The sequence below is a fragment of the Artibeus jamaicensis genome, unplaced genomic scaffold (genome assembly GCF_021234435.1).
Source record: "Artibeus jamaicensis isolate MK-2021 breed Jamaican fruit bat unplaced genomic scaffold, CSHL_Jam_final contig_233, whole genome shotgun sequence".
Taxonomy (NCBI): domain Eukaryota; kingdom Metazoa; phylum Chordata; class Mammalia; order Chiroptera; family Phyllostomidae; genus Artibeus; species Artibeus jamaicensis.
This window is the reverse complement of record NW_026521486.1, coordinates 59,197,176-59,222,637: the sequence shown is the minus strand read 5'-3', so window position 1 is coordinate 59,222,637 and position 25,462 is coordinate 59,197,176. Positions and strand designations below refer to the sequence as shown.

The window sequence follows — 25,462 nt, the reverse complement described above, 5'->3', positions numbered from 1 at the left end:
GGATTCAGAGAATTAGTGTTACATCACTTAATACTATATTGTTTATTTGGACTGTTGTACCACCTTAAATGCCACTTAACCATGAGCCAAGTAATTAATATGTTCTTTGAAAGTAGAAATCTGGTATTTTCTAGCAGTGTCATGTACATAGTAAGCACTGGGCTCGTTGAGTGAATGCATAAATTCTTAAGACATCATCATATAAACTGGCTAAAATTTCATTAAAATAGTTTAAGATATTAAAAATATTTTATATTTGTTTTCAGAATTACTCTTAAAGATATAGAATTATTAAGGATAACCAGAAACTTATTACTTCACTATATTTTATAGTATCCTTGCCTTAATCTGGAGTAAACTATAATACATATTTTCAAACACCTGGATGTCTATGTAATTCTCTAGCTGTGTGCTATAAAACACTGCCTTAATAAGACCCTATTGGCTAATCTTTAAATGAGTCATATGAGCCACGATGACAAGCTATAGCATACAGAATTATAATTAAGGACTGGGCAAGATTATAATTAAGAGGCACATGAAACATAGCTTATTTTTCTTACTATTTTCCATAAGAAGAACTATAAGCCTCCTTCTGCCTCATCCTGGATATACTGGGACATACCATAAGCCAAATCATGTTCTCTTCACTACTCCCTCAACAAATAACAATCATAAATGATAAAAACTCAATGAAGTAGCATTAGTCTACAAGGTATTACTTACTAATGTCCCACTAGTAAAACACTGACATCATAGTGAGTATATACATTATTTACAATAACTAAATAATGTACCATATTTAAAACAAATAGGTAGAATATCATACCTTATTATTTCCATAGGCCATATCCATTGCTTCTAGGGATAAGGAGCAAAGTGCATTTATTAAATGATGCAATGATACGTCATCAAGGTATCTGAAACAAAAAAATAAAATAAGTCATTTTGATCAAAATATATTCCTAATAATGTTTCTACCAATTTAAAAACCTGATTCTTACTGTGAGCTTTCAAACAATCTGGAAAGGATATTGGAAATCACTGGTAAATCTGTCATCACTGCTGTTGTTAGAACCTAAGAGGAGAATAAAATTAAATATAATACATAAACATTATGGAAAACACTAACTGAGTAAGAATGACTAGAACTTACTGTACTGGGTCCTTCTACAGCTCTCCCAGGTTTCAAGGCACCACCACTACTAGGCTTTAATCCCAGAATCCATACAAGATGCTGAAATAAAAATTTTTTAAAAATCAAACAAAGTAATTTATAAACACAAAAATCCTAATAACTAAAATTAAAACCCAGTAGTAACTTTGCATAACTAAAATTAAAAACAGTGCTAGGCTTCTAAAAACTAAATTTTAAATTAGTAATTAATATACCTATGAAATACCTATTACATCAAGATAAGCAGAAAGAACTAGGCCATTTTGAGAATTCCATTATTTCATACAATACAAGCCATGTCTGCTTTCCTTTCCAACTTCTCTTTTTTCATATTTATTACCTATTCCTTCAGCCAGTTCAAAGTACCAATGGGCACTGCTTAGTTTATTGTTAGCTCTTAGATAGGAAAAGAATACTGACTTCTGACCCAGAGACTACAAATTACCTGTAGAGTTGCCAGGACAAGTTGCCATGATGTTCCAAGAACAGCCCCATGACAGTGTGCCAAGTTAAGTAAAGTCCTCATACACTGGATATTTTTGGAAGTTAACTGTATTTTAAAAACATAGAACTGTTATGCATTCTTGAAAATTAAAAGCTTTTAAAGAAGCATTAACATATTCAAACTGTTAAAAATAAAAACTAAAAATATTAAGAAAATAGGTTTGGATGGTTTTGTATAGAACAAATTCATTTACTTAAAGTTGGCTGTTATCTTTGATGGTTATGATAATGTCAACTGCATATTCATCTAATTTTTTCTAAGGATAACACCACCAGGTTAAAGAAAGTAAATAAGTATAAATTTTGGCAAACATACAACAAATGGTACAAAAGTTTCCCTGAAAGTTAATTGGTAACCAAGAAAAGAGCAAGTACTTTACCATTACTGTTCCTTGAGGCTGGACTGCTAGGGGTTGACCCACAGCCACAACTTGCTGGTGAGATTCACTTGATGGACTTATCATCATAACATTTTGGCCCTGAATGGAATATGCTACAACAGAAAAAAATATAAAAATAATTCAAAAATACTTTTTATGTTGCATTCAAAGCAATGTTTTATTTTAAATATTAACTTGATTAAACTAAGTTCAACTATGACACTTAATTGCCTATATGCAAATGTTTTTAAAATGCAGGAAGTGCAGAAACAAAGACAAATTAGGCAAATATTAAGTAATTTTCTATGTAACTTTAACAATTAATAAAATTTTTGGTAGATTTCTTTAAAAGCACTTAGAATTATGACACTACTTTAAACATGTATTCTCAGTAAACTTTTCAGTTAGAGACCAAAATTCACATTTTCAGTATAAAAACTGAATTATCATTTTGAAATAAATTTATATTGCATGTGACGAAGTAAAAGGTGTATAATAAACTTGGTCATAGACCAGTATCTGCAAATTGTAAGGGACTACTCTGGATATAACAGAAAACTGTATAATATTGGCCTGATACAAGAGATTAGCAGTTTGGGTCAAATGTATCCTCTGCATTTCCTAGTTTTCAGAGTAATTCTCAAACATATACATTCACATCTGTATACAGGTAAATGTTACGTGTCAACAGGTTTTTTTGTAATCTAAAGTTTTCTTTTTTTAGCTTCAAACAGGGTCTCAACATTTACCCAAATCCTGAAAATTAACAAACTAATACCATATTAACATCCCAGGGTTCTCTTCCACTCGAGTGACAAATCTTTTCATTTCAGTTCAACACCCCAGATGCCAAAATAATAATACTTATGGAAAACCCAGCAGTGTTGTGAAATAATCAATCAATCAGGCTCCCAGGTGAAAAGCAAATTATTTGACTGTACGTTTTATTAATTTGATTCTTCAGATTCCTGGGGAAGGCACAACAGGGACAGGGATCCCTTTGGAATACTCGGAGAACAGTTTCTTCCCACAGCTGGCTACAAAGATCACTGGTGATTCCTAAGGCAACAACACTGCAAAGAAAAACCTCAGCACCCCTTTCACCGCCCCCCCATCAATACTGCGAAGAAAAATCTCAGCCCCGCTATCAATAAGGCAAAGAGAAATGTTAATGCCCCCACCCCAACACCCCCATCACCCCCTACAACTCAATAGTCATTGTTTGAAAACTAGGATGGTCTGGGTAGAATTGAATATGGAAAAAGAAATGTAAACCTTTGTGTTCTTATTTAAAGTATTTAACAACTGAGTTTCCTTTTTTACATAGTTAACAAAAGAACTATATTGATAAGGCAGGAGATGGAAAACTTTCAAAACATCACACAATCTTATAAAAGACAGTCTTACAAGCTCCAATTAGCAATCATTTTTCACACCTGATGATACTCCCATAAATTTATGCAAAGACACTATGTGGCAAAGAAGTATTCAACTTTTTTCCTTCCATGAATCTATAAAATCAATATAATCCTAAAGTTATATTTTATGTACATATAAAATATTTATGTACATTTTATTGATTTTTAAAAAAATTTCACTCTGTTTAATACCTTCTACTAACAAGACACCTGGATTTGGGGTTTCATTATTTGGGCAGCAGCTATACATAAAAAACAAACAGGCCCTGGCTGATGTGGCTCAGTGGATTGAGCACTGGCCTACAAACCAAAGGGTCATAGGTTCAATTCCCAGTCAGGGCACATGCCTGGGTTGCGGGCCAGGGCCCCAGTTGGGGCTCACAAGAGGCAACCACACACTGATATCTCTCTCCCTCTCTTTTTCCTTCCCTTCCCCTCTGTCTATAAATAAATAAAAATTGTAAAACAAATGGTTTGAAAGTATCCCACAAGAAAAAAATTTTCTAAATATCAACTTAATCTAAGTGGTTGCAAACATTACTGTTCTTCAATCCACCATTTCAAGCATATGTTATAATTTACAAAGGATTTCCAGACATCTTTTATCCTCCCAATTATTTTTTTGAAGATTTTATTTGTTCATTTTTAGAGAGAGGGGAAGGGAGGGAGGAAGAGGAGAGAAACATCAATGTGTGGCTGCCTCTCGTGCACCCCCTACCAGGGACCTAGCTGCAACACAGGCATGTGCCCTGGACTGGGAATCCACCTGGTGATCCTTTGGTTCAGAGGCTGGCACTCAATCCACTGAACCACACCAGCCAGGGCTCCTCCCAATTATTATTTAAAATTGGTATTATTCTCCCCTACCCTCATTTGCACTATTTTAAAAAGATGAAAGAAGTTGAAGTTCGGGGACATTAACTTCGCACAGAGGTCACAGAGTCTGTGAGTAGAAAAGCAGAAGCTTGAGCTCAGGATTTCTATATCTTCACTCTCTGCTATGTACCCCTGAGCAGATGAACAGAACTCTGAGGAACTGAAGACTTACATTTGTTGGACAGCGTGGCTGCAGTGGTGGCGTTCAGTACTGTAAGAGCATAATGGGGAGGCAGGGAACCTTTGCACACAGCAGTTATAAAGGCGTCTCTCGAGGTTACTAGACCCAGTCTTCCACAAAGAGCAGCCATAGTCAGTTCAGCTTTTAAAATATTCTCAGTAGCAGCTTCATCTGTGCTGAAAAAAAAGTATTTTATGTAATATGACTAATATGATTTTTAATTACAGGACAAACATTATGGAGAATTAGGTATTCAGTGAAATTTAAAGAAAATCTATTAATAATTATCAAAATCAACATACTTGAAGAAAGAATTTTAACTAATATATTGGTCAAAATTAAAAAATCAAGCATTTTAAAATCAGTGAATTCTGAGATTTTAAAAAAAAACATCGAAGAAATCAAATAACTAATTATCATAACTATAAAGTAGCAATAAGGCTTCAAATAATTTTAGTGTTGCTTAATTTTCCATTAAAATAGTCACAATAGTTCTGGTAAGGAGCAGGGCAAGAACAGGATGGGGGACAAGAATCAAAACAAAGAATAGCCCTGACTGGTGTGGCTCAGTGGGTTGGGTGTCATCCAGCAAATCAAAAGGCTGTAGGTTCGATTCCTGTCAGGGCACAAGCCTGGGTTGTGGGGCAGGACCCTGGTTGGGGGCGGTGTGCGAGATGTGACTGATGGATGTTTCTCTTCCACTCTTTCTCCCTCCCTTCCCCTCTCTTTAAAAGTAAATAAGATCTTTTTTAAAAACACAAAAAATAATATTATACACAAATAACATACTAAAATTAGAAAATAATTCTTAGGGAAAATTTAGGTAAACCATTTTAGTGGAAATGTTTTGTTAATTGTGACATGAAAAATAAAACTTATAGAGACCTAATACCTGGCATCAAGAAGTAGTGAGAGAGCAGCGAGTAGACCACACCAGCAAGCATTCACCATTTCTTCCCAAACAGCTCTATTAACTTAAAAAAAAAAAACCCACAATATTCAATAAGTATAGATGACACTGTACTCCACAATTTTTCAAATTCTAAAATCTCCCTGGTCATGTGATAATATAACACATATTCTATCAACAACTCAATTATTCAATACTAAAGCTCTTATACTTAAAATGTATCTGAATAAAATGAAAACATAAAAAGCACATTATAGTTTCAGAATTCAATGTCTTAAAACAAAGTTATTTTAAAATATCAATGGCCAGATCTTTTTCTATACAAGTTAAATGATACCATATATATATATAAAACAAAACCACTATTTCAAGCGTATAATTTACAAAGGATTTCCAGACACCTTCTTTTACCCTCTCCATTATTGTTTAAAATGGGTATTTTTCTCCCCTACCCTCATTTCCACTATTTTAAAAAGATGGAAGAAACTGAAGTTCAGGGACATTAACTTCTCACTGAGGAAGTTATAGATCAATTCCTATTCCCTTTCCCTTAATTGGGCCAAACTTTCACCCTATGTGAACAGCTGGGAGTGAGTCAATGTAATAAGCTGGTTCAGCTAGAAGACTGGTTACATACATTGGGAATTGAGCAAATAAGTAAACAAATTGAGTAAAAAGGGGCCAAGTTTCTCACTGTGGAAGAAGGGAATTACAAATATGGAAAGTAAAATAAAAACCTTGACATAGTAAAATGTAACTGGAAAAAATGTCATTTCTTGGTGTTGACATAAATATTTTTAATGTAGAGAGATGTGTGCTTATGTATGTGTATTTATGTGTATGTCCTTTTTTTAATGTATTTTATTGATTATGCTACTACAGTTGTCCCATTTTCCCCCCTTATTCCCCTCTGCTCTCTAAACCCCCTCCCAACTGCATCGCCCTCCTACCCTAGTTCATGTCCATGAGCCATACATATAAGTTCTTTGGCTTCTACATTTCCTATACAGTTCTTAACCTCCCCCTGTCTATTTTGTACCTACCATGTATGCTACTTATTCCCTGTAGCTTTTCCTCTATTTGCCCTCTCCCCCTGCCAGCTGATACCTTCCATTTGATCTCCATTTCTGTGATTCTATTCCTATTCTAGTTCTTTGCTTAATTTTTTTTTTTAGGTTCAGTTTTTAACAGTTGTGAATTTGTTGTCATTTTACTGTTCACATTTTTTATCATCATTTTTTTCTTAGATAAGTCCCTTTAACATTTCATATAGTAAGGGTGTGGTGATGATCATCTCCTTTAACTTGACCTTATCTGGGAAACACTTTATCTTCCCTTCCATTCTAAATGATAGCTTTCATGGATAGAGCAATCTTGGATGTAGGTCCTTGCCTTTCATGACTTGGAATACTTCTTTTCAGCTCCTTCTTGCCTGCAAGGTTTGAGAAATCAGATGATAGTCTTATGGGAACTCCTTTGTAGGTAACTGTCTCCTTTTCTCTTGCTGCTTTTAAGACTCTCTCTTTATCTTTAATCTTGAGTAATGTAATTATGATGTGCCCTGGTATGTGCTTCCTAGGGTCCAACTTCTTTGGGACTCTGAGTCGCCTGGACTTCTTAGAAGTCTAGTTCCTTTGCCAGATTGGGAAAGTTCTCCGTTGTTATTTTTTCAAATAAATCTTTAATTTCTTCCTCTTTCTCTTCTCCTTCTGGCACTCCTATGATTGGGATGTTGGAACATTTAAAGTTGTCCTGGAGATTCCTAACCCTTCCCTCATTTTTTTAATTCTTGTTTCTTCATTCTGTTGTGGGTGAGTATTTACTTCTTCCTTCTAGTCCAAACCATTGATATGAGTCCCAGTTTCCTTCCCTTCACTGTTGGTTCCCTTTATTTCACTCTTTAAAGCTTTTACTTTTTCCTCTATTTTGCAACCATAGTCAACCAATTCTGTGAGCATCCTGATCACCAGTGTTTTGAACTGTAAACTGATAGGTTGGCTATCTCTTGGTCGCTTAAAAGTATTGGCTCTGGGGCTTTGATCTGTTCTTCTGATTGAGCCATTTTTGGTCAGGTCCCACCTGTTATGTATGAGGGGCAGAGCCTTAAGTGTTCACCGAGGCCAGGCAACCTAGTTGCTGGGTTTTGACGCTGTGTGTGGGGGCAGGGTCAGAGAGGGAATAATGGTACTTGCTCCGTTCTCTCGGATTTCAGTCCCCTCTGCCGCTTCCCACAAACAAACTGGGCCCTTCTGGTGCTGGTTCCAGGTGTGTGGGCTTGTGTATATTCTAGGACCCTGTGGGTCTCCCCAGCGAACTCTCCTGTGAGGCTGGGAGCCACTCCCGGCACCTCAACCCTTGCAAGTTTTTCCAATCGGTGCTTTTAGGCTTTATTTCTCGTCGCTGGAGCCCTGGGTTGTACAGTTTGTTTCATTCCCCTTTTTCTGCCTGGTTTATCTGCGCAAATGTGTGTCTGTGGTCAGCCAGCTGCCTTGTGTGCCTCTGGGTCTGCCAACCACCGCCTCTTCCTGCCAGGACCCCACTCTGCCTGCCACTGACTCTGCCCCTGTTACCAGTCTGGATGAATGGTTTGTTGTTGTCCGACTTCGGTACAATTCAATTTTCTGTCTGTTCTGGTTGAGTTTTTGTTTCTGAATCTGTGCTGTCCTTAAGTTTGGTTGTGCGAAAAGGTATAGTGTTTCCACCTACATCTCCATCTTGGCCGGAAGTCTTTTTCTGGAGCTGTGATCTGTTCTTTCATTTGGGCCATTTTTTTTTTTTTTTGTATTGGTGCACCTGTTGTGTAGTAAGGGGCAGAGCCTTAGGTGTTCACCAGGGCAGGGCAACCCAATTGCTCCGTTGTGACGCTGTATGTTGGGGAGGGGTCAGAGAGGGAATAATGCCACTTGCTCAGCTCTCTGCCTGCTTCCAGTCATTCCACCACTGCCCACAAGCAAACTGGGCCCTTCTGGTGCTAATTCGTGGGAGGGCAGGTTTCTGTACTCCTAGGACCCTGTGGGTCTCTCCAATGAACTCTCCTGTGAGGCCAGGAGTTTCTCCCATCGCCACAACCCCCACAGGTTTTTCTAGTGAGAGGTTTTGAGACTTTATTTCCTCATGCTGGAACCCTGGGTTGTCTGGCTCAGTCCCCAGTTGTTCCTCCCGGTTTATCTGCACACAAATGTGGGACCACTGTTCCATCAGCTGCCACCTTGCCCACCCCCATCCTCCAGCCACCACCTTGCCATGAGTCCTCTCTGTCCCGGCTGTCCGTCTCTGCTCCTCCTACAGGTCTGGATGAATATCTCTTCAATTCCTTGGTTGTTAGACTTATATATGGTTCGATTTTATTTCTGTTCTGGATGTTTTTTGCTTCTAAAATCACCATTGTCCTCCTTTTGGTTGTGCGAGGAGGCACAGTGTGTCTACCTACGCCTCCATCCTGGCCAGAAGTCCTGTGTGTGTGTATTTTCTATGCAGGTACCAGAAAGCATACCTAGTGCCCATTGTTAATTTCTAAACACTATTCTGCACTAAAAGGAACAAGGACTCCTGGAAAAAATAAGTGGGCAAGAACAATCCAAGATGAGCTCGGAATAATTTGTTGTATCAGAGAGTAAGAGCGTGCTCATAAAAATGTAAAAAGGGCACAAGGATAGATTAAAAGGGCACACAGGCTAGCTTGGAAAGAGTCCTCACTGGCCATGTCAAGGACAATTTGAGTGTCAAACCATGTAATAATATTCACAAAGTATAACCCTTTGAATAAAATAGGAATACAAGAATTCATACTAATATAAATAAATAAGTGAAAAAAAGAAGGAAGAGGGGAAAGCTCTTTTACAGTAGAGATCTCAAAGTATTTTTCCACATAAAGTTAAAAATTATCTTTACATTGAAAAAACATGGTGGACATATTAACCAAATAATAAAAGTTAACATCACCAATAATGAGACATACTGATACTGTTATATCTCCTGATATGTGGAACACAAGAAGAACAGCACAGCAATACTTCTGCCACAAGTGATTAAATTGAATCGAATTATGAAAAAAACAGAAGACAAACTAAAAGTGACTGGCCTATACTGTTAAAAAATGTCAGGGTCATATAAAACAAGAAGGAACTAAAAAAATTTCAAGGTTAAAGGACAGTATAGACTCATGGAACTAAATTCAATATGTGATCCCAGACCATAAGGATGTTACTGAGGCAACTGGAAAAATTTAAATGGGGTCTGGGATTAGATGGTAATATTGGATTGATGCTTAATTTCTAATGGTGACTATACCGTGGTTATCTAGGAAACTGCCCTTATTTTTAGAAAATATACATTAAAGTATTAAGGGGCCTCATGTCTCCAACTTACTCTACAATGGTTCAGAAAAAAGGACAGTGACACATATATAAACAGAGAGAATGATAATGCAAATAGGGTGTTGTTAACTACTGGGAAATCAGGGTGAAGAATACATGGAAACTATACTATTTTTGCAACCTCTCTGTAAATTTCAAATTATTTAATTATTAGTATTAATTATCACTAATTATTTAATTAGTAATTAAGAATATAGATCATAATAATATACCTCTTTCCTTATCCATTTGGTCTGATGTTGACTGTAATTCTGGTTGTTCTGATGACTGTGTTGGTGAAGAAGCTGCTTCACTGGTGGTCTGACATTCTGTTTCAATCTCTCCTAGCTCTCCTTCAATCATACTAGTGATTCCACGTACAAGGTCTAGCAAACAATGGAATGCCACAGACATGGCGTAACCTTCTGGTATAGTTGGAGGCTCGACTTTGTCCAACATCTCTAGGCTGAAATTATGAAAAAACCAGAACACTATTAGAAGCCTCAGTGATGAAAATATATTAAACCATTACTATAATCTATAGGTTACAGAAATAAGTTTGGTTTGCTATTAACAGAATAGCAAAAGTAAATGAACGTTACTGAGTTTTTTCTTCCTCCTTCATGGTATTCTAAGAAACTCATTTGAAAAGTTATAGCTTGACCAATGCCATAACTGATTATTTTAATAATTTACTTTTTTGCCTCTCCTCAAATTGTACCAATATTTTCATGAATTGTTGATATTTAAAAAACCAAGAGTTACATACAATGTAGAGTAAGGCTTACAGTAATTACAAAACATCTCAAACCCTGATTTGGAGCTTTTAAAATAAGGTGCTATCAAATCAAATCAATCTTATAAAAAAGCAGATGCTTTCACACTGGGGAAAAGTATTTATTATTGTGAGATATCAAGCTCACTTATCCCTGATACAATCTGCCAACATGTTAAGAATAACACTTAGAGTATCAATGTGTCAAGTTCAAATTTTAGAGGAACTTCTACCCATGGTTAGGTCAAAGCTTTAAAAAAAGACAACAAATATTTTGTCTTAAGTCATGGCAAATAGGGAATTATGGTTTTAATTTCCTTAATTCCATAATATGTCCAGATAATTCAATGTAGAAAGAACAACTCAATGAGGAAAGAACAAATGGTGCTAGAATAACTGGATATTCACATATAAAAAAGTGATATTGGAGTCCCATATTAAACAAAAATGTACACAAAATGAATCAGTGATCTAAACATAAGAGGTAAAAGTAAAACTTCTTAGAAGAAAACATGGGCAAAAACACCCCCTGGGATAACTACAACCAAAAGATAGACAATGACAAGCATTGTTGAGGATGTGGAGACATTTGAACTCCCATACATTGTTGGTGGGAATGTAAAACAACGTGGTCACTTGAGAAAACAGTCTGGGAGTTCCTCAAAAAGTTATACATACAGTAACTATATGACCCAACAACGTCACTTCTAGGTATGCATCCAAGAGAAATGAAAACATACGTCTATGCAAAAACTTGTTGACAAATGCTCATAGCAGCATTATTTATTGCCAAAAAGTAGAAACAATCCAAAAGTCTATCATTAATGAAGAGATAAACAAAATGATATCATACTTCAGAATATTATCCAGCCATAAAAAGAAGTGAAGTACCTACAACATAGATGAACCTTAAAAACATTATGCTGCATGAAAGAAGCATGACACAAAAGAATATTTATTGTGTGATTCCACATATACAAAGTAATATGCAGACCAGGCAAATCAACAGAGACAGAAAGTAGATTAGTGATTGCTTGGGGTGGGGAAAGGGAGATTGGAGAATGAATGCTAATGAATATGGGGTTTCTTTCTGGGACAAAAAAATTCTGGAATTAGATGGTGGTTATGACTGCATAACCTCTGAGTATAACAAAACCATAGAGTGTACATGGTAAAAGGGTGAATTTTATGGTATATGAATTATATATCAAAAACAAAATTAAAATCACTACAAAAAGTTAATGAAAGTTGTTCAGTATTTCAAATTCTTAAAGTCCCTGAATCATAATCAAGACTAGATAGGGCAGAATGTTTATAAAAAAATGTAAAATTTGAGATAAAAAATAAAAACACCTATGAATAGCTATCATTTATTGACTCTCAACCTGGGACTCCTCAAGTTTTTTGTATATATTCTCATTTAACTCCTCACAAAAACTCTTAAGAGACAGATGATGAAACTGAGGACTAAGGTAACAGTTACTTATTAATCAGTTTTTAACCCAAGTCAGACCCTAAAGCCTATCAATTTAACCTGAGCATTTTAAAAATTAGGTAATCAATTAAAAATATATTTACATTATTATTCGAGAAATATAAGCTCAAATGAAGAGGTCAAGTTTCTGGGTCTAATTTTTACCTGGCTAATTAGCCTTATAGAGCCATATACAAAACTAATAAGTGTTAAGCATCTTCTTAGACAAATCTCTATTTTTAAAGAACATATGATCTATTGGGAAACTACATCTGTAACAGATAAAATAATCCTAAATATCAGAAACTCTAATTCCCAAATTCTGTGGTACAGACTATAAGTGCTAAAACAGTTAAGAGACAAAGGTAATTTATACTTTTTATTTATACCACAAACATAAAACAAAGCACACTTTCTTACCTCAATGTTTCAGTGGTATTTTATTATAATTACTACATAAATTCCTTTTTTATAAAACATAATACATTTATTTAAATATTTAAAAGTTAAGGTCAAGTTGCAAAAACTGTTACAAGCTCGACTTTGAAAGGAGCCACTGTAGAGAACTGGAAGAATACAGGACTTCTAGTCAAGATTGAGGCATAGGGAAATATGCTTTGCTTCCTTGCATGACCAAAAGAAGGACAACAACAAATTTAAAAACAAAATACCAAACGGCCAGAAAATCGAACAATATGGAAGTCTGACAACCCAGGAATTAGAGAAGAAACATTTATCTAGACTGGTAGAAGGGGCAGAAATGGACAGCCAAGGTGGAGTGGACATGCAGTAAGGCAGTAGCTGGAGGATAGGGAAAGCAAGGTGGCAAATGGAGGACAGGCAGTCCCAAATTGGCCTGGGGATAAACTGAGAGGCACAACTGGGGAGCAAGACAGAGAGCCAACCCAGGGTTCCACTGCAGGGAAATAAAGCCTCAAAACCTCTGGATGTAAAAACCTGTAGGGGTTGCATGGGCAGGAGAAACTCCCTGTTTCTTAGCAGAGTCTGTTGGAGGGACCCAAGAGGTCCTAGAACATACACAAACCCACCTACCTGGGAATCAGCACTAGAAGGAACCAATTTCCTTGTGGGAAGCTGAGGAAGTGACTGAAAGCCAGTGGAAAACCCAGCAAGCAAAGCAGCATTGTTCCCTCTTGGATTTCTCCACCACATACAGTAACACAAGGCAGTGACCTGGGTTGCCCCACCCTGGTGAATATCTAAAGCTCTGCCCCTTACAATGGAACAGGTATGCTGAGACAAAGAAATAAGGCCCAAATGAAAGAACAAATCAAAACCCCAGAAAAAGAACTAAGCAACAGAAGATAACCAACATATCACATGCAGAGTTCAAAACACTGGTAAATCAGTATGTTCACAGAAATGATTGCATATGGATGCAAAATAAAAGAAGTGAAGCTTTGCCCTGGCTGGTATAGCTCAGTGGATTGAGCATGGGCCTGGGAACCACACAATCGCGGTTCAATTCCCAGTCAGGGCACATGCCTGGGTTGCAGGCCAGTTCCCGGAAGGGGACCAACGAGAGGCAACCACACATTGATGTTTCTCTCCTTCTCTCTTTCCCTTCCTCTCTAAAGATAAATAAATAAAATCTTTAAAAAAAAGTCTTAAAAAAAAGTGAAGCTTATACAAAGTGAAATAAAAGTATACAGGGAACCAATAGTGAAGAGAAGGAAACAATGCTTAAATTAACAATATGGAACAGAAGGAAGAAGTAAACATTTAACCAGAACAGAAGAAACAAGAACTCAGAGAAAATGAAGACAGGCTTAGAAGTCTCTGGGGCAACTTGAAATGTTCCAACATCCAAATTATAGGGGTGCCAGAAGAAGAGGAAGAGGAAGAAATTGAAAACTTACTTGAAAAAAACAATGAAGAAAAACTTCCCCAATCTGGCAAAATAAATAGACACACAAGTCCAGGAAGCTCACAAAGTCCCCCAAAAAATCAGACCCAAGGAGGAACTCACCAAGACACATCATAATTAAACTACCCAAGATTAAAGATAAAGAGAGAATTTTAAAAGCAGCAAGAGAAAATGAGACAGTTACCTACAAAGGAGTTCCCATAAGACCATCAGTTGATTTCTTAACAGAAGCCTGGCAGGCAAGAAGGAGCTGGAAAGAAGTATTTGAAGTCATGAAAGGCAAGGACCTACAACCTAGATTGCTCTATCCAGCAAAGCTATCATTTAGAATGAAAGGGAAGATACAGTGCTTCCCAGATAAGGTCAAGTTAAAGGAATTCATCATCACCAAGCCCTTACTGTATGAAATGTTAAAGGGACTTATCTAAGAAAAAGAAGAAAATGAAAACTATGAACAGTAAAATGACAACAAACTCACAACTATCAACAACTGAATCTAAAAAACAAAAATGAAAACAAACTAGGCAAACAACTAGAATAGGAATAGATTCCCAGAAATGGAGATCACATGGAGGGTTATCAGTGGGAAGAGGGAGAATGGGGGGAAAGGTACAAGGAATAAGTAGCATACATGGTAGGTAAAAAATAGAAGATTAAGAATGGTAGAAGAAATGGAGAAGCCAAAGAACTTAAATGTATAACCCATGGACATGAACTAAGAGGGTGAATTCTGGAGGTAGTGGGACTCAGAGCAGAGGGGAATAAAGGAGAAGAAAAATAATGGGAAAACTGTAATAACACAATCAATAAAATATACTTAAAAAAAAGGATATAATGTTGTAATACTTATGTTGAGACTACTCTGTATATACGTTAACTTTTAAAATTATAACACATTTAAGAGTCTAAAAAGAACAGAATACACAATTAAGATTTATATGTGAGGCTTCAAGGAAGTAATAAGTAATGAAAATAATTTTAGACTGAACTTCACAATGAATTAATGAAATATGACAATCAACAGAGAAGCTCCAACGTGAACTTGCTAATTAATCCATGTGCAAAAGAACACCCAATGTTTTCTGGCTAAAAAGTTGATATATCATGCTCTCTTTTTATAGAAAAGGAAAATAAAATTTAAAAAGGTGAACTAATTTGCTGAAGGTAACTAACTCAGTACTATTAGAAATCCTAAGTTTACAGGATCTGAAATCAAGCCATACACTCAAATCAAAACACCATATAAAATAGCTGAATAGGTCCCCAGGTAAAAAGTCACAAATTGTTTTATAATGCTGTTAATCTCCAAATAGTACCAAAAAAAGCGCCAGTCCAACCTAAATTTCTCAAAATACAACACAAGAAAATCAGTTCTAAAAATGTGTTAGAAATACTAGGTCTAAAATTTAAAATATAATAGAGTAACATTTTAGGACACAATATCATCCCCAACAATATCAATTTTTACAAAATAGTGCTACTACTACTTACTAGGTTGCTTTAGCACTGCCTTGTACTGTTATAGTCAGAATAGGTATCCAAGTTCCTCTATATTCAAATGCTGGTAGTAAAGTAACACCTCCACCAATCCCCAACATTCCTGAGTTAGCTGGTGCTGAGACAGTGCCACCTGCGTTATTGTTTCCTATTATATAAGGGGAAGACAACAAAGATACCATTTCAGTACTTAATTATAAATTACTAGTAGTCAAAGACCTGGTCGATTTTTAAAAACAGTGTTATAGGCATGGGCCTTCGAACCAAAGCACTGCCAGTTCAATTTCCATTCAGGGCACATGCTTGGGTTGCAGGCCAGGTCCCCAGTAGGGGGTGTGCAAGAGGCAACCGCACATTGATGTTTCACTCCCTCTCTTTCTCCCTCCCTTCCCCTCTGTCTAAAAACAAATATATAAAATCTTAAAAAATAAAAACAGTGCTACAGAAATGAATATCACACAAATAAATGAAATTTAATAATCCTGCTTTGCCTAACAGAGACTCTACAGACAAACTTTATAATATACCTTCCATCAGTCACTTTTTATTAAAGGTGGAGAATAAAGAATACAAAGCCACGAGTCAGAAAATAAAAAGTGGAACAAAAAGAAGGTAAAGGGAAAAGGGAAACGAGGAGACACTGATTTCCAAATTTAAATCAAGTTCACCTGTTTTGTTAAAAGAATGGCTAAAAGATCTCCTGACATAGTACCTAGACTTTTTAAAAGAGAGGCAACAAATGAGGTTTCTTCTAAAATGAAAAGTAGCATCTAAACTTTTGTTATTGGAGAAACTGAAAATATATCAGAAAAGAAAGCATATTCTGGAGAGGAAAACACAGCCGATTCAGTGACATCAAATTATTCTTTAAATGTTAAGTCTTTACACTTATATATAAAATGTAAAATATTATAAATAAATATAACATGTTACAAAACAGATATGATACATTTAGGTAATCCAAATTTGTCTAGTCACAGGATTTCTATAAAACACCTGCTAGGACTAGTGAATATTATAAATTATGACAGAGGATAAAAACATGAATAAGCCTTACCAGCTTGGTTTGCTGTAGCTGGATTTCCAGTAGGAGGGACAAGAAACAATGACTGGATAAAAGATCCCAGCGCATTCACAATGTCACGAAAAACCTTGGTAGAATGCTGTTTCATATCATAGGACTGACAAAATGACCTGTAAAATAATTTTAAATGTTGCTGGGGAAAATATTTAGACATATTTAAAATTTTTGACTTTTTCTATATCAAGTAATGTTAATAAGTCAGTCAGCGCTATACTTAAAACTTCATACTTGAGTGATCTTACTAATTTAGGACAAAGGTTCAGACTGAGGCTAATGTTCTGGAAAACCTGTCTTGGCCACGTTAACTCAGTAAACTCGGTCAATGGCTCTCACTAAGCACACTTTATGCCACTTTCCAGTTCCCACACCCATACCCCTACCCTCCCCATTCAGCCAATGGCTCTTACTAAGCACACTTTACGCCACTTTCCAATTCCCACACCCATACCCCTACCCTCCCCAAATGTACATAATATACTTCTTTTTTAGAAATCACTGAATATTTGGGAAGAAATACTTAAACTCTTCCTACTGGCATAAATATGAACCTATACATTTAACAAACTGTTGCTGAGGTTTACCTTAACAGCTGAGGCTGCACACACAGTCTGTGTATTGATTCTACTGCAACAGCTCGGAGCCACTGTGGTTTATCTGCATCCAGAAATTTCACCAGAAGTGACAAAAATATCTCACATTCAGTTACCTAAAGAGTGTAAGATTTTAAAATAATATTTCTTTAAGTATTATAAATTGCATTCTTATTCTTAACTTGGTCCTATGGACAAATGAAATCTTTTAATTTTAAATAAAAATTCTGAATGGGAGTAGAGAAAAAAAGAAAAAATAGTTGTATATGGAAAAGCTAACAGTAAAAAAAACAAAGAAAAAATAGTGTCTCTCAAAATATATCCCTAAAAACACACAATAGTGATCTGCTAAGGTGATTGATTTATTATTCTGTTTATTTAGAAAGTACTATGCATCATCATGCCACCCTCATTCCTGGCTGGTAAGCTGTTGATAGGATATGCTCTACCCTTTTAGTAATACCACATGGTTTTCCCATGTATTCTTTTGCTGTTTAAAAACAAAAAGAAAATAAGCCAACGCACCTTTAGTATATGTTTTCCAGTAGGAAAACAAAAAAGAACCTTCAGCAGTTGACAGGTATAAGATACATGAAATACTTAAAACAAAGCTTGGTACATATTTATTAAACATCAGTTATCATTACCTTTATTAATGACACAAACCATCTGTTCTGCAAACTGTTTGTATATAAATAATGTTTACAGCCCATTTCTCAACATTATCTATTAAATGTCTGATGACTAAATGAATGAACAAAATGTAACCAATCTATCTGAGTTTGGAGGATTGTTTCTATTACATACTAGTTGAGGACAAACAGGACCTCTGGGAGGTAAGAATTAACCTGACATCTGTGATCACTAGGCCGAACTGAATCTTCCTTCTATTCTAAGTGTGACAAGTTTCTGGGTGTTTTAGCTAGGAGTGCCCTGAAATCAGTGAGTACACAAGGTCTGTCCTGAAAAAGTCTAGCCATTGGTTTGAGTGTCATGGATGCAACCTGGCAGCTAAGGAAGAGTGGACTGGAATGCACATGTGTGAATAATGAAGATTTCTCTGTAGTAGTCAGTAGGAGCAGTAGACACCATTGATGAGCATGTGTACTGTACGGCCATCACATTCAAAATGACTGAGGAAGTACAGCAACAAATCTGCATCAAATTTTGCATTAGGTTTGAACATTCCTCCATGGAAACTATTCAGATGGTTCAGAAGGTTGCAGCAATGGGCAACTGGTGACTGGCAGCTTCATGAGGACAACATGCCCACACGTGCATCACCTCTCCTACAGTTTTTGGGGGAAGCATCAAATCACCTGCCCACCCCCCACAGCCCAGATTTGGTGCCCTGCAACTTCTGACTTTTCCCAAACTAAAATCACCTTTGAAAGGAAAGAGATGTCAAACTGTCAATGAGACAGGAAAATACGATGGGGCAGCTGATGGTGACTGGGAGAACTGTGTGAGGTCCCGAGGTACCTGCTTTGAAGGGGACCGAGGTGTCATTGTCCTATGTACAATGTTTCTTGTATCTTGGATCTTTTTCAATAAATGTCTCTGTTTTTCATATTACATGGCTGAAAAACTTCTGGACAGACCTTATGGCATGGGGCAAGATATTTGAGGAATATAGCAGCCCTCAGAATTTCAGCCCAAAGTCTTAGCAGTTGGTAATCTTTTTAAAAAGATTTTACTTACAGAGAGAGAGGGGAAGGGCAAGAGAAAGACTGGGGGAGAAAATTCAATGCACAACAGACTGGTTGCCACCCAAAGGCCCTCTGTTGAGGACCAGGCCTGAAACCCAGACATGTGCCCTGCCTGGAAATTGAACCAGTAACCTTTTGGTTCACAAGCTGGCACTCAATCCACTGAGCCACACCAGCCAGGGCAGCAATTGGTCATTTTTAATGTCTTTCCATATTCTGAACTGGATGCTTAAAAGTAGGACATTATCATGAGGATAAAGAATGAGGGATAATTAAACCAACTTTATCCTTAGACTGCTATGACTAGGGAAGTCATAAGGCAGAGGTTTGTCACTGTCCTAAACATGATGTAGGTGACAAGCACTAGATTGGAAGTCAGATGGCTCATCTTTTCTAAACACCAACTTTGTGGATGACAACAAGCAAGGTAACCCTCTTTTAAAGGACCTACACCTTCCTGAGAAATAATGAGAAAAAGATATTCTCAAACAAAGTGACATGCAAATACAGAATGCATTATTTTTTAAATGAAATTACCCTCTTTTGGTGAAGAACTCTTAAAAGAAAGAATCATGGGCGACAGTTATATCTATGAAAGAATTTTACATTAGTAGGTCTTTCAAATTGTGCTCTATTTGCTTTAGAGAGGAAGTAAAACATAAGTGTGGTGATATCATTGATGGCTCACCAGCTAGGTTTTCAGGCCAGAAAACAAAGGCTCTCAGAATCACTAAGTATATCACAGCCAAAGAAATTACTAACGTTACAAAACTTGCCTTTAAGAGTGCATCATCTCTTCTATGACAGAGTGACTCCAATACAAATCAAATAATCACTTAATTTGTGCTATAGCCACTGAAATATTGTGATTTGAGTAAAAGAGACAGCCTCTCTCCTGAAGTCTAGAACTCGGCTCTTCCTTTCTTCTTGCCAAGTGTGAAAGTACAGAGAACTAGTGTTGAGGACACTGAATTGTTCTCAAGGGCATCAATGAAAGGAGCCTATTTTGGAACTCTTAAACCTTTCCCCCTAAAGGTTGCAGTCATAGGGAAACAGGTATCAAGTTTAGTACCTATGACTTAAGTCCAATTGTGTATGAAGATACTTCACAAACTCCATTATATACTAGCATGAAGGGTGATGAATGTTTCTGAATTTTTATAGTTCTCTGCTACTGGATAACAGTCAAGAAATAATGGATATTTAAGATGAGTCAAAGTCATCCTGGTGGAAATACTATTAAATGCCTAATAAGGAGTCATGTATATAACATAACTGTTGGTTTATGAGAGGTTGAAGAAAGCAGGTGGAATATTTAAAGGCAGGAGTCATGGCATTATTAGCAATAAAATCCTCCATTAGAGAAATGTATGTGCATTAGAAAACGAGGTTGGACAAGTCAATTTAGCCCCTTTTATTCCTTTTCAGAAGCAGTAAGTCAAATTCAGAGAAGAGATACACTAGGTCTTTTAAGCTGTGCTCTATTTGCTTTAGAGTGGAAGTAAAATACAAATGTGATGATATAATTAATGGCTCATCAGTTATAATTATGTTTCATAAATTCCTTAAAGTTATCTTCCTTAAAAAGATATCTGGGCACGGAGCCTAAGTAATTCAGCGGGCAGAGAAGAATCTAGCTTAGATGTTAGAAAGGGTAAGAATATGGTACAGTTGATGTTTTATCTGTACCTAAACAACTGGGGCATTCTAATTTCCACTAGGCAATCTAGATATGTTAACAGTACTAACTTTTGAAGATTAGTTATCTTCAACTCTGAGTTACTCCACAGAACTCAATATGCTGATGACTATTTCAGGGGAATGCTGATTCTCTAGGGCAGGGTGTCAAACTCATTTTCTCCGGGGGCCACATCAGTCTCTCAGTTGCCTCTAAAGGGCTGAATGCAGTTTTAGGACTGTATAAATGTAAACTACTCCTTAACAGTTAAGCAAGGTGCCAGGCCTGATAAAACAAGGTGGAGGGCTGGATTTGGCCCGAGGGCCTTGTGTTTGCCACAGTTGTTCCCCCCGCAATATTCACCAGCATATTGTGTTCAGTCGAGTAGCTCAGAGTTGAAGATAACTAATCTTCAAAAGTCAGTACTGCTAACATATCTTGATTGCCTAGAGAAAATCAGAATGCCCCTGTCATTTAGTAAGTTGTGCTCTAGTGCACTGGTTCTCACAAGGAAGACAGAGAGCACACACAAGGTCTCCGGTGTCTCTGTAAGAGAACTAATCCCACCATGAGGGCCCTACTCTCCGGACCTCATATAAACCTAATTATCTCCCAAAGACCCCATCTCAAATACCACTGTATTGGTGGGGACAGAATTTAGCACCAAATTTTATGAAAATAAAAAATAATTTGGTAATTCTTGGTTTGGGAACAGAAATAAAATGTGAATTCTGCACTTGTTATAATGAAGATATAAACATTCTACATTATTGCTGAGAACAGAAGACCTGGTTGCCATGACTGACTAGTGGAAATGAAAAGGAAAATGAGGTCCTGGCAGGGTGGCTCAGCTGAGTGGAGTGTCATCACATACACCAAAAGGCTGCAGGTTCAATCACCAGCCAGGGCACATACCTAAGTTGTGGGTTCAATTCCCAGTTGGGGAGTGTACAGGAGGCAACCTATCAATGTTTTTCTCTCTCTCCCCTTTCCAAAATCAATAAACATATCCTCAGCTGAGAATTTTTTTAAAAAGGAAAAGGAGAAATGACTTCTCTTCCTATAGCTTTATGTTAATTAGTTAAAGCAGCATTTTAGAGAGGGAAGAGGAAAATGTCTTCCTAAGACAACTTTAATAATATTTAAGGAATACCATATTTTGCTGTGCATAATAAACACCCTTTGCCAAGATTTTTGAGGGGAAAATAAGGAAACACATCATACATGGATAGTACTAATTCTGTATCTATATAGATGCTTTTAATTCTTTTATTTAGGCTTATGTTTATGCATTAAAAGTGTAACTCTACACAGGAACAAGTACAAAGGACACATGGACAAAAACTAAGGGGGGTGGAAATGGGAGGGAGGTGGGGAGCACTGGGGGGGCTGGGATGGGAGTAAAAGACAGAAAACTGTACTTGAACAACAATTAAATAAAAAAATACTTTAAAAAGTGTAATTCTAGAAAGTAATAATGATATCCATATGCAAAACAATACCTTGGGATACAATAATCAGTTTTGTTTCTAAATATAAATAAAAAATTGAACTAAAAAATTAAAATGAAAAATATTTTCCTGGAAGTTTGAGCCAAAAATGTGGATGCACATTATACATCAAAGCATACTATATGCAGCAAAATACATTAAGTGACATATATTTGGTCTAGTCACAGGCAATAAACTCTCTTAGTTTTTGTTTATCTGGGGAAGTCTTAATTTTGCCTTCATTTTGGAGGAAAGTTTTGCTGGATATAATACTCTTAGTTGACCGCTCCCCTCCCCACCCCAGTACTTTGAATATGTCATTCAATTCCCTTCTGGCTGAAGAGATTTCTGCTGAGAGATCTGATTAGTATCTTCTGAGAGTACCCTTGCACTTGAAGAACTGCCTTTCTTTTGCGGCTTTAAAGACTCTTTGTGACTTTTGACAGTTTGATTATGTCTTAGAATAAACCTATTTGGATTAATTCTAGTTTGAATTTCTTAAAGATTTTATTTATTTTTAGAGAGGAGAAGGGAGGGAGGAAGAAAGGGAGAGAAATATCAATGTGTGGTTGTCTCTCATGCACCTCCTACCGGGGATGTAGCCCAAAACCCAGGCATGTGCCCTGACTTGAAATTGAACCAGCAACCCTTTGGTTTGCAGGCTGGTGTTCAACCCACTGAGCCACACCAGCCAGGGCTCTAGTTTAAATTTTTTAAACTTCATGAATTTGTATTTCTCTTTCCTGAAATTTGAGAAATTTTCAGCCATTACTTTTTCAAATAGGCTCTCTGCCCCTTTCCTAGTCTTCCTAATGCATTGTGAAATTACAGGATATTATACATATAGATCTCTGCACCAGACACAGAACCCCTAAAACCCTTTTCCATAGGGTTCTAGTATTTGGTCCTTGATGCTTAATTCCTGGCAAAGATCACCCAAAATGTAATTTTCTAAGAGACAGGAGCATCTGGCAGAGCTCCTAAATCCCTTGGATTTGCTGGGTGTTAGGAGCATCTTTTGTTCTAATGAGGTAACTCTCGGTGGAAGCCAGGATTGGGGTGTTTACCACAAAGACCAAGCCATGATTAGAGGACTGGTACTTTCAGGACTACCCCCCCCCAATTCTGTGGAGAGAGAAGTGGACATTGAGTTAATTGATGCCTCCATGATAAAACCTCCATAAAAATCCCAAAAGTATGAAGTCTGGGGAGTTTCCAGGTTGGCAAGTACATCAACATGTTAGGAGGATGGCACGCTTCAACTTCATGGAGACAAAAGCTCCTGCTTTCAGGACCCTTCCAGACTATACCCTATGTATCTCTTCATCTGCCTGGTCATCAGTATTCTTTAAAATATCCTTTATAATAAATCAGCAATACAGTTTACCCCCACTATCTAAAGGAGGGCATTCCTAAGAAAATATTAGTAAGCCAAAATGGAGTAAAGTTGAGTACCCCTACTTAGCAATAGTCTGTATTACACGATTTTGCTTTCACAAAAGACCAACATGAGTACAGCAACATTTTTTCATGAAAGCAAAAATCCTTTATATATTTCTTTCAGTTAACAAAAACAGGCACTAATGCAGGGTCTCAGATAAGTGAAGTAGCTTTACACAAACTTTCAGAAGGTAGAAGGATGCCTCTAACAAGTAAAATGTTTTCCTAGGTTCTGTGAACCACTCTAGTAAATTATTTAAACCAGAGTATCATGGGAACCTCCCGTTTGTAACCAAGTTAGACAGAAGTTGTGGGTTACCTGGTTACCCACTTTTATGGAATTGAAATGTAGGATATGCAGCTGTCAGAGGTTAGTAAATGCAGGAAACAAATCTCCACATCTGGTGTCAGAGGTATTGTATGAGTAGAACACAGTTCTTTTTCTCAGACATGCATATATTGATCTGCTCCCATAAGTCCCTTAGAGTCTCTTAATTCTTTTTTCTTTTTGCTCCTCTGACTTGACAATTTCAAATGGCCTGTCTTTAAGTCTGTCAATTCCTTCTTCTGCTTGATCCAGTCCACTGTTGATCTGATCTGGTAAATTTTTCACAACTGTTACTGTATTCTTTTAGATTCAGAATTTTAATACAGTTTCTATGATTTTGTTAATATCCTAATTTTGTTCATACATAATTTTCCTGATGTCATTTATTTGTCTGTATGCCCTTTTAGCTCATTGAGCATCTTTATAGTAGTTATTTTAAATTCTTTCCAGGTAACTAGTGGTGCTCCCTTTCTTTAGGTCCAGTTTCTGAAGATTTATTTTGTTCCTTTGATTGGGCCATGTTTTCCCTTTTATTTGTATGCAGTATTTTCTGTTTAAATTGGGTCTTTGGGAATACAGTCAACTCTGTTATTCTTTATGGATTAGTTTTATACAGAAAAGATCTTCACCCATAAATCCAGGTAGAGAATTTTGGGATCCTCACAAACCTTTTCTGCTGGTGTGTCTGTCTCCTCTGGGTTTGTATGTGTAATTTCAGAGCTCAAGAGGTTTGCCTGTTTCTACTCATGAGCTCCCCTGGTGTATGTCTGGAGTATTGCAGCCTCTGGTACTGTAGCAAGCCTTGGGGCTTGCCTTTGTTTTCAACAGGCCCCCAGCATTCAAGGGTGCTTGCCACCTTTCCTGTCCATGCTCCAAGAATTAAGCAAAACAAAAACCAGTCCTTTGGGAAGTACTGCAAAAAGTCAGGATGTTGGTTACACATTTTATCCTTTTTTTCCCATCTGAAGGAGAAGCCATAAATTTCAAACTTTCTGCCCTGGCTGGTGTAGCTCAGTGGATTGAGCACGGGCCTGTGAACCAGAGGATCGCGGTTCGATTCCCAGTCAGTGCACATGCTTGGGTTGCAGGCAGGTTCCCTGCAGGTCAGTTCCCTGCAGGGGTTGCACTAGAGGCAACCATACATTGATGTTTCTCTCCCTCTCTCCTTCCCCTTTAAAGATAAATAAATGAAATCTTTAAAAAAAAATTTCAAACTGTCTCTTGATCATGCCTGTGCTGTGCTGTGATGTGCTTGTTCTGTGCTGTGCCAGGAGTGGGAGGAGGTATAGCAGGTAAGTGCAATGGGCTTTCCTACCTACTATAATGACCCTCTTTTCTTGTTCTTGCACTTGCATGGGGTGCTATATTCTCTCAACTGGTTTCTGAAGTTTTCACAAATACAATCTGGTATAATATATACCTCTGTTCAATCAGTGTCTCCATGGGAAACAAATGGCCTGGAGCTTCCTATTCCACCATCTTGCCGATGTTACTCTGACTTACATGTTTTAAAAGTTTCTTTGTGTAATGAAACACACTATAAATAAATATAATACAGAAAATATAATAGCGGACATATATAATAGCTGACAAAAGCTTTTAATCTTTGGAGAAACTAAGCTATTTTTCATTTATTTTCAGCAAATTCCAACTCAACTTTAAAAGTTTCTGAGTTTTCAATGTAAAGACTCACAGAATTTCTCCTCCA

At 36.9% G+C, this 25,462-nt stretch overlaps 1 protein-coding gene across 6 annotated transcripts in view; it reads right to left on the bottom strand.

Annotated features, from left to right (window-relative positions):
- Positions 1 to 25,462, bottom strand: part of MON2 (MON2 homolog, regulator of endosome-to-Golgi trafficking) — a 117,797-nt gene that overhangs the window by 52,266 nt on the left and 40,069 nt on the right. For 5 of the 6 annotated variants that reach the window (XM_037140296.2, XM_037140297.2, XM_053661511.1 and 2 more), the window contains 11 exons: positions 17,101 to 17,225; positions 16,493 to 16,629; positions 15,430 to 15,583; positions 10,035 to 10,267; positions 5,429 to 5,510; positions 4,528 to 4,712; positions 2,062 to 2,174; positions 1,623 to 1,727; positions 1,157 to 1,237; positions 1,005 to 1,078; positions 830 to 920 (listed from right to left, as the gene is read on the bottom strand). In XM_037140296.2, the coding sequence (XP_036996191.1) occupies positions 830 to 920; positions 1,005 to 1,078; positions 1,157 to 1,237; positions 1,623 to 1,727; positions 2,062 to 2,174; positions 4,528 to 4,712; positions 5,429 to 5,510; positions 10,035 to 10,267; positions 15,430 to 15,583; positions 16,493 to 16,629; positions 17,101 to 17,225 (1,380 nt within the window). The remainder of the gene's footprint in view (positions 1 to 829; positions 921 to 1,004; positions 1,079 to 1,156; positions 1,238 to 1,622; positions 1,728 to 2,061; positions 2,175 to 4,527; positions 4,713 to 5,428; positions 5,511 to 10,034; positions 10,268 to 15,429; positions 15,584 to 16,492; positions 16,630 to 17,100; positions 17,226 to 25,462) is intronic. The other variant, XM_037140298.2, reaches the window with a different exon arrangement.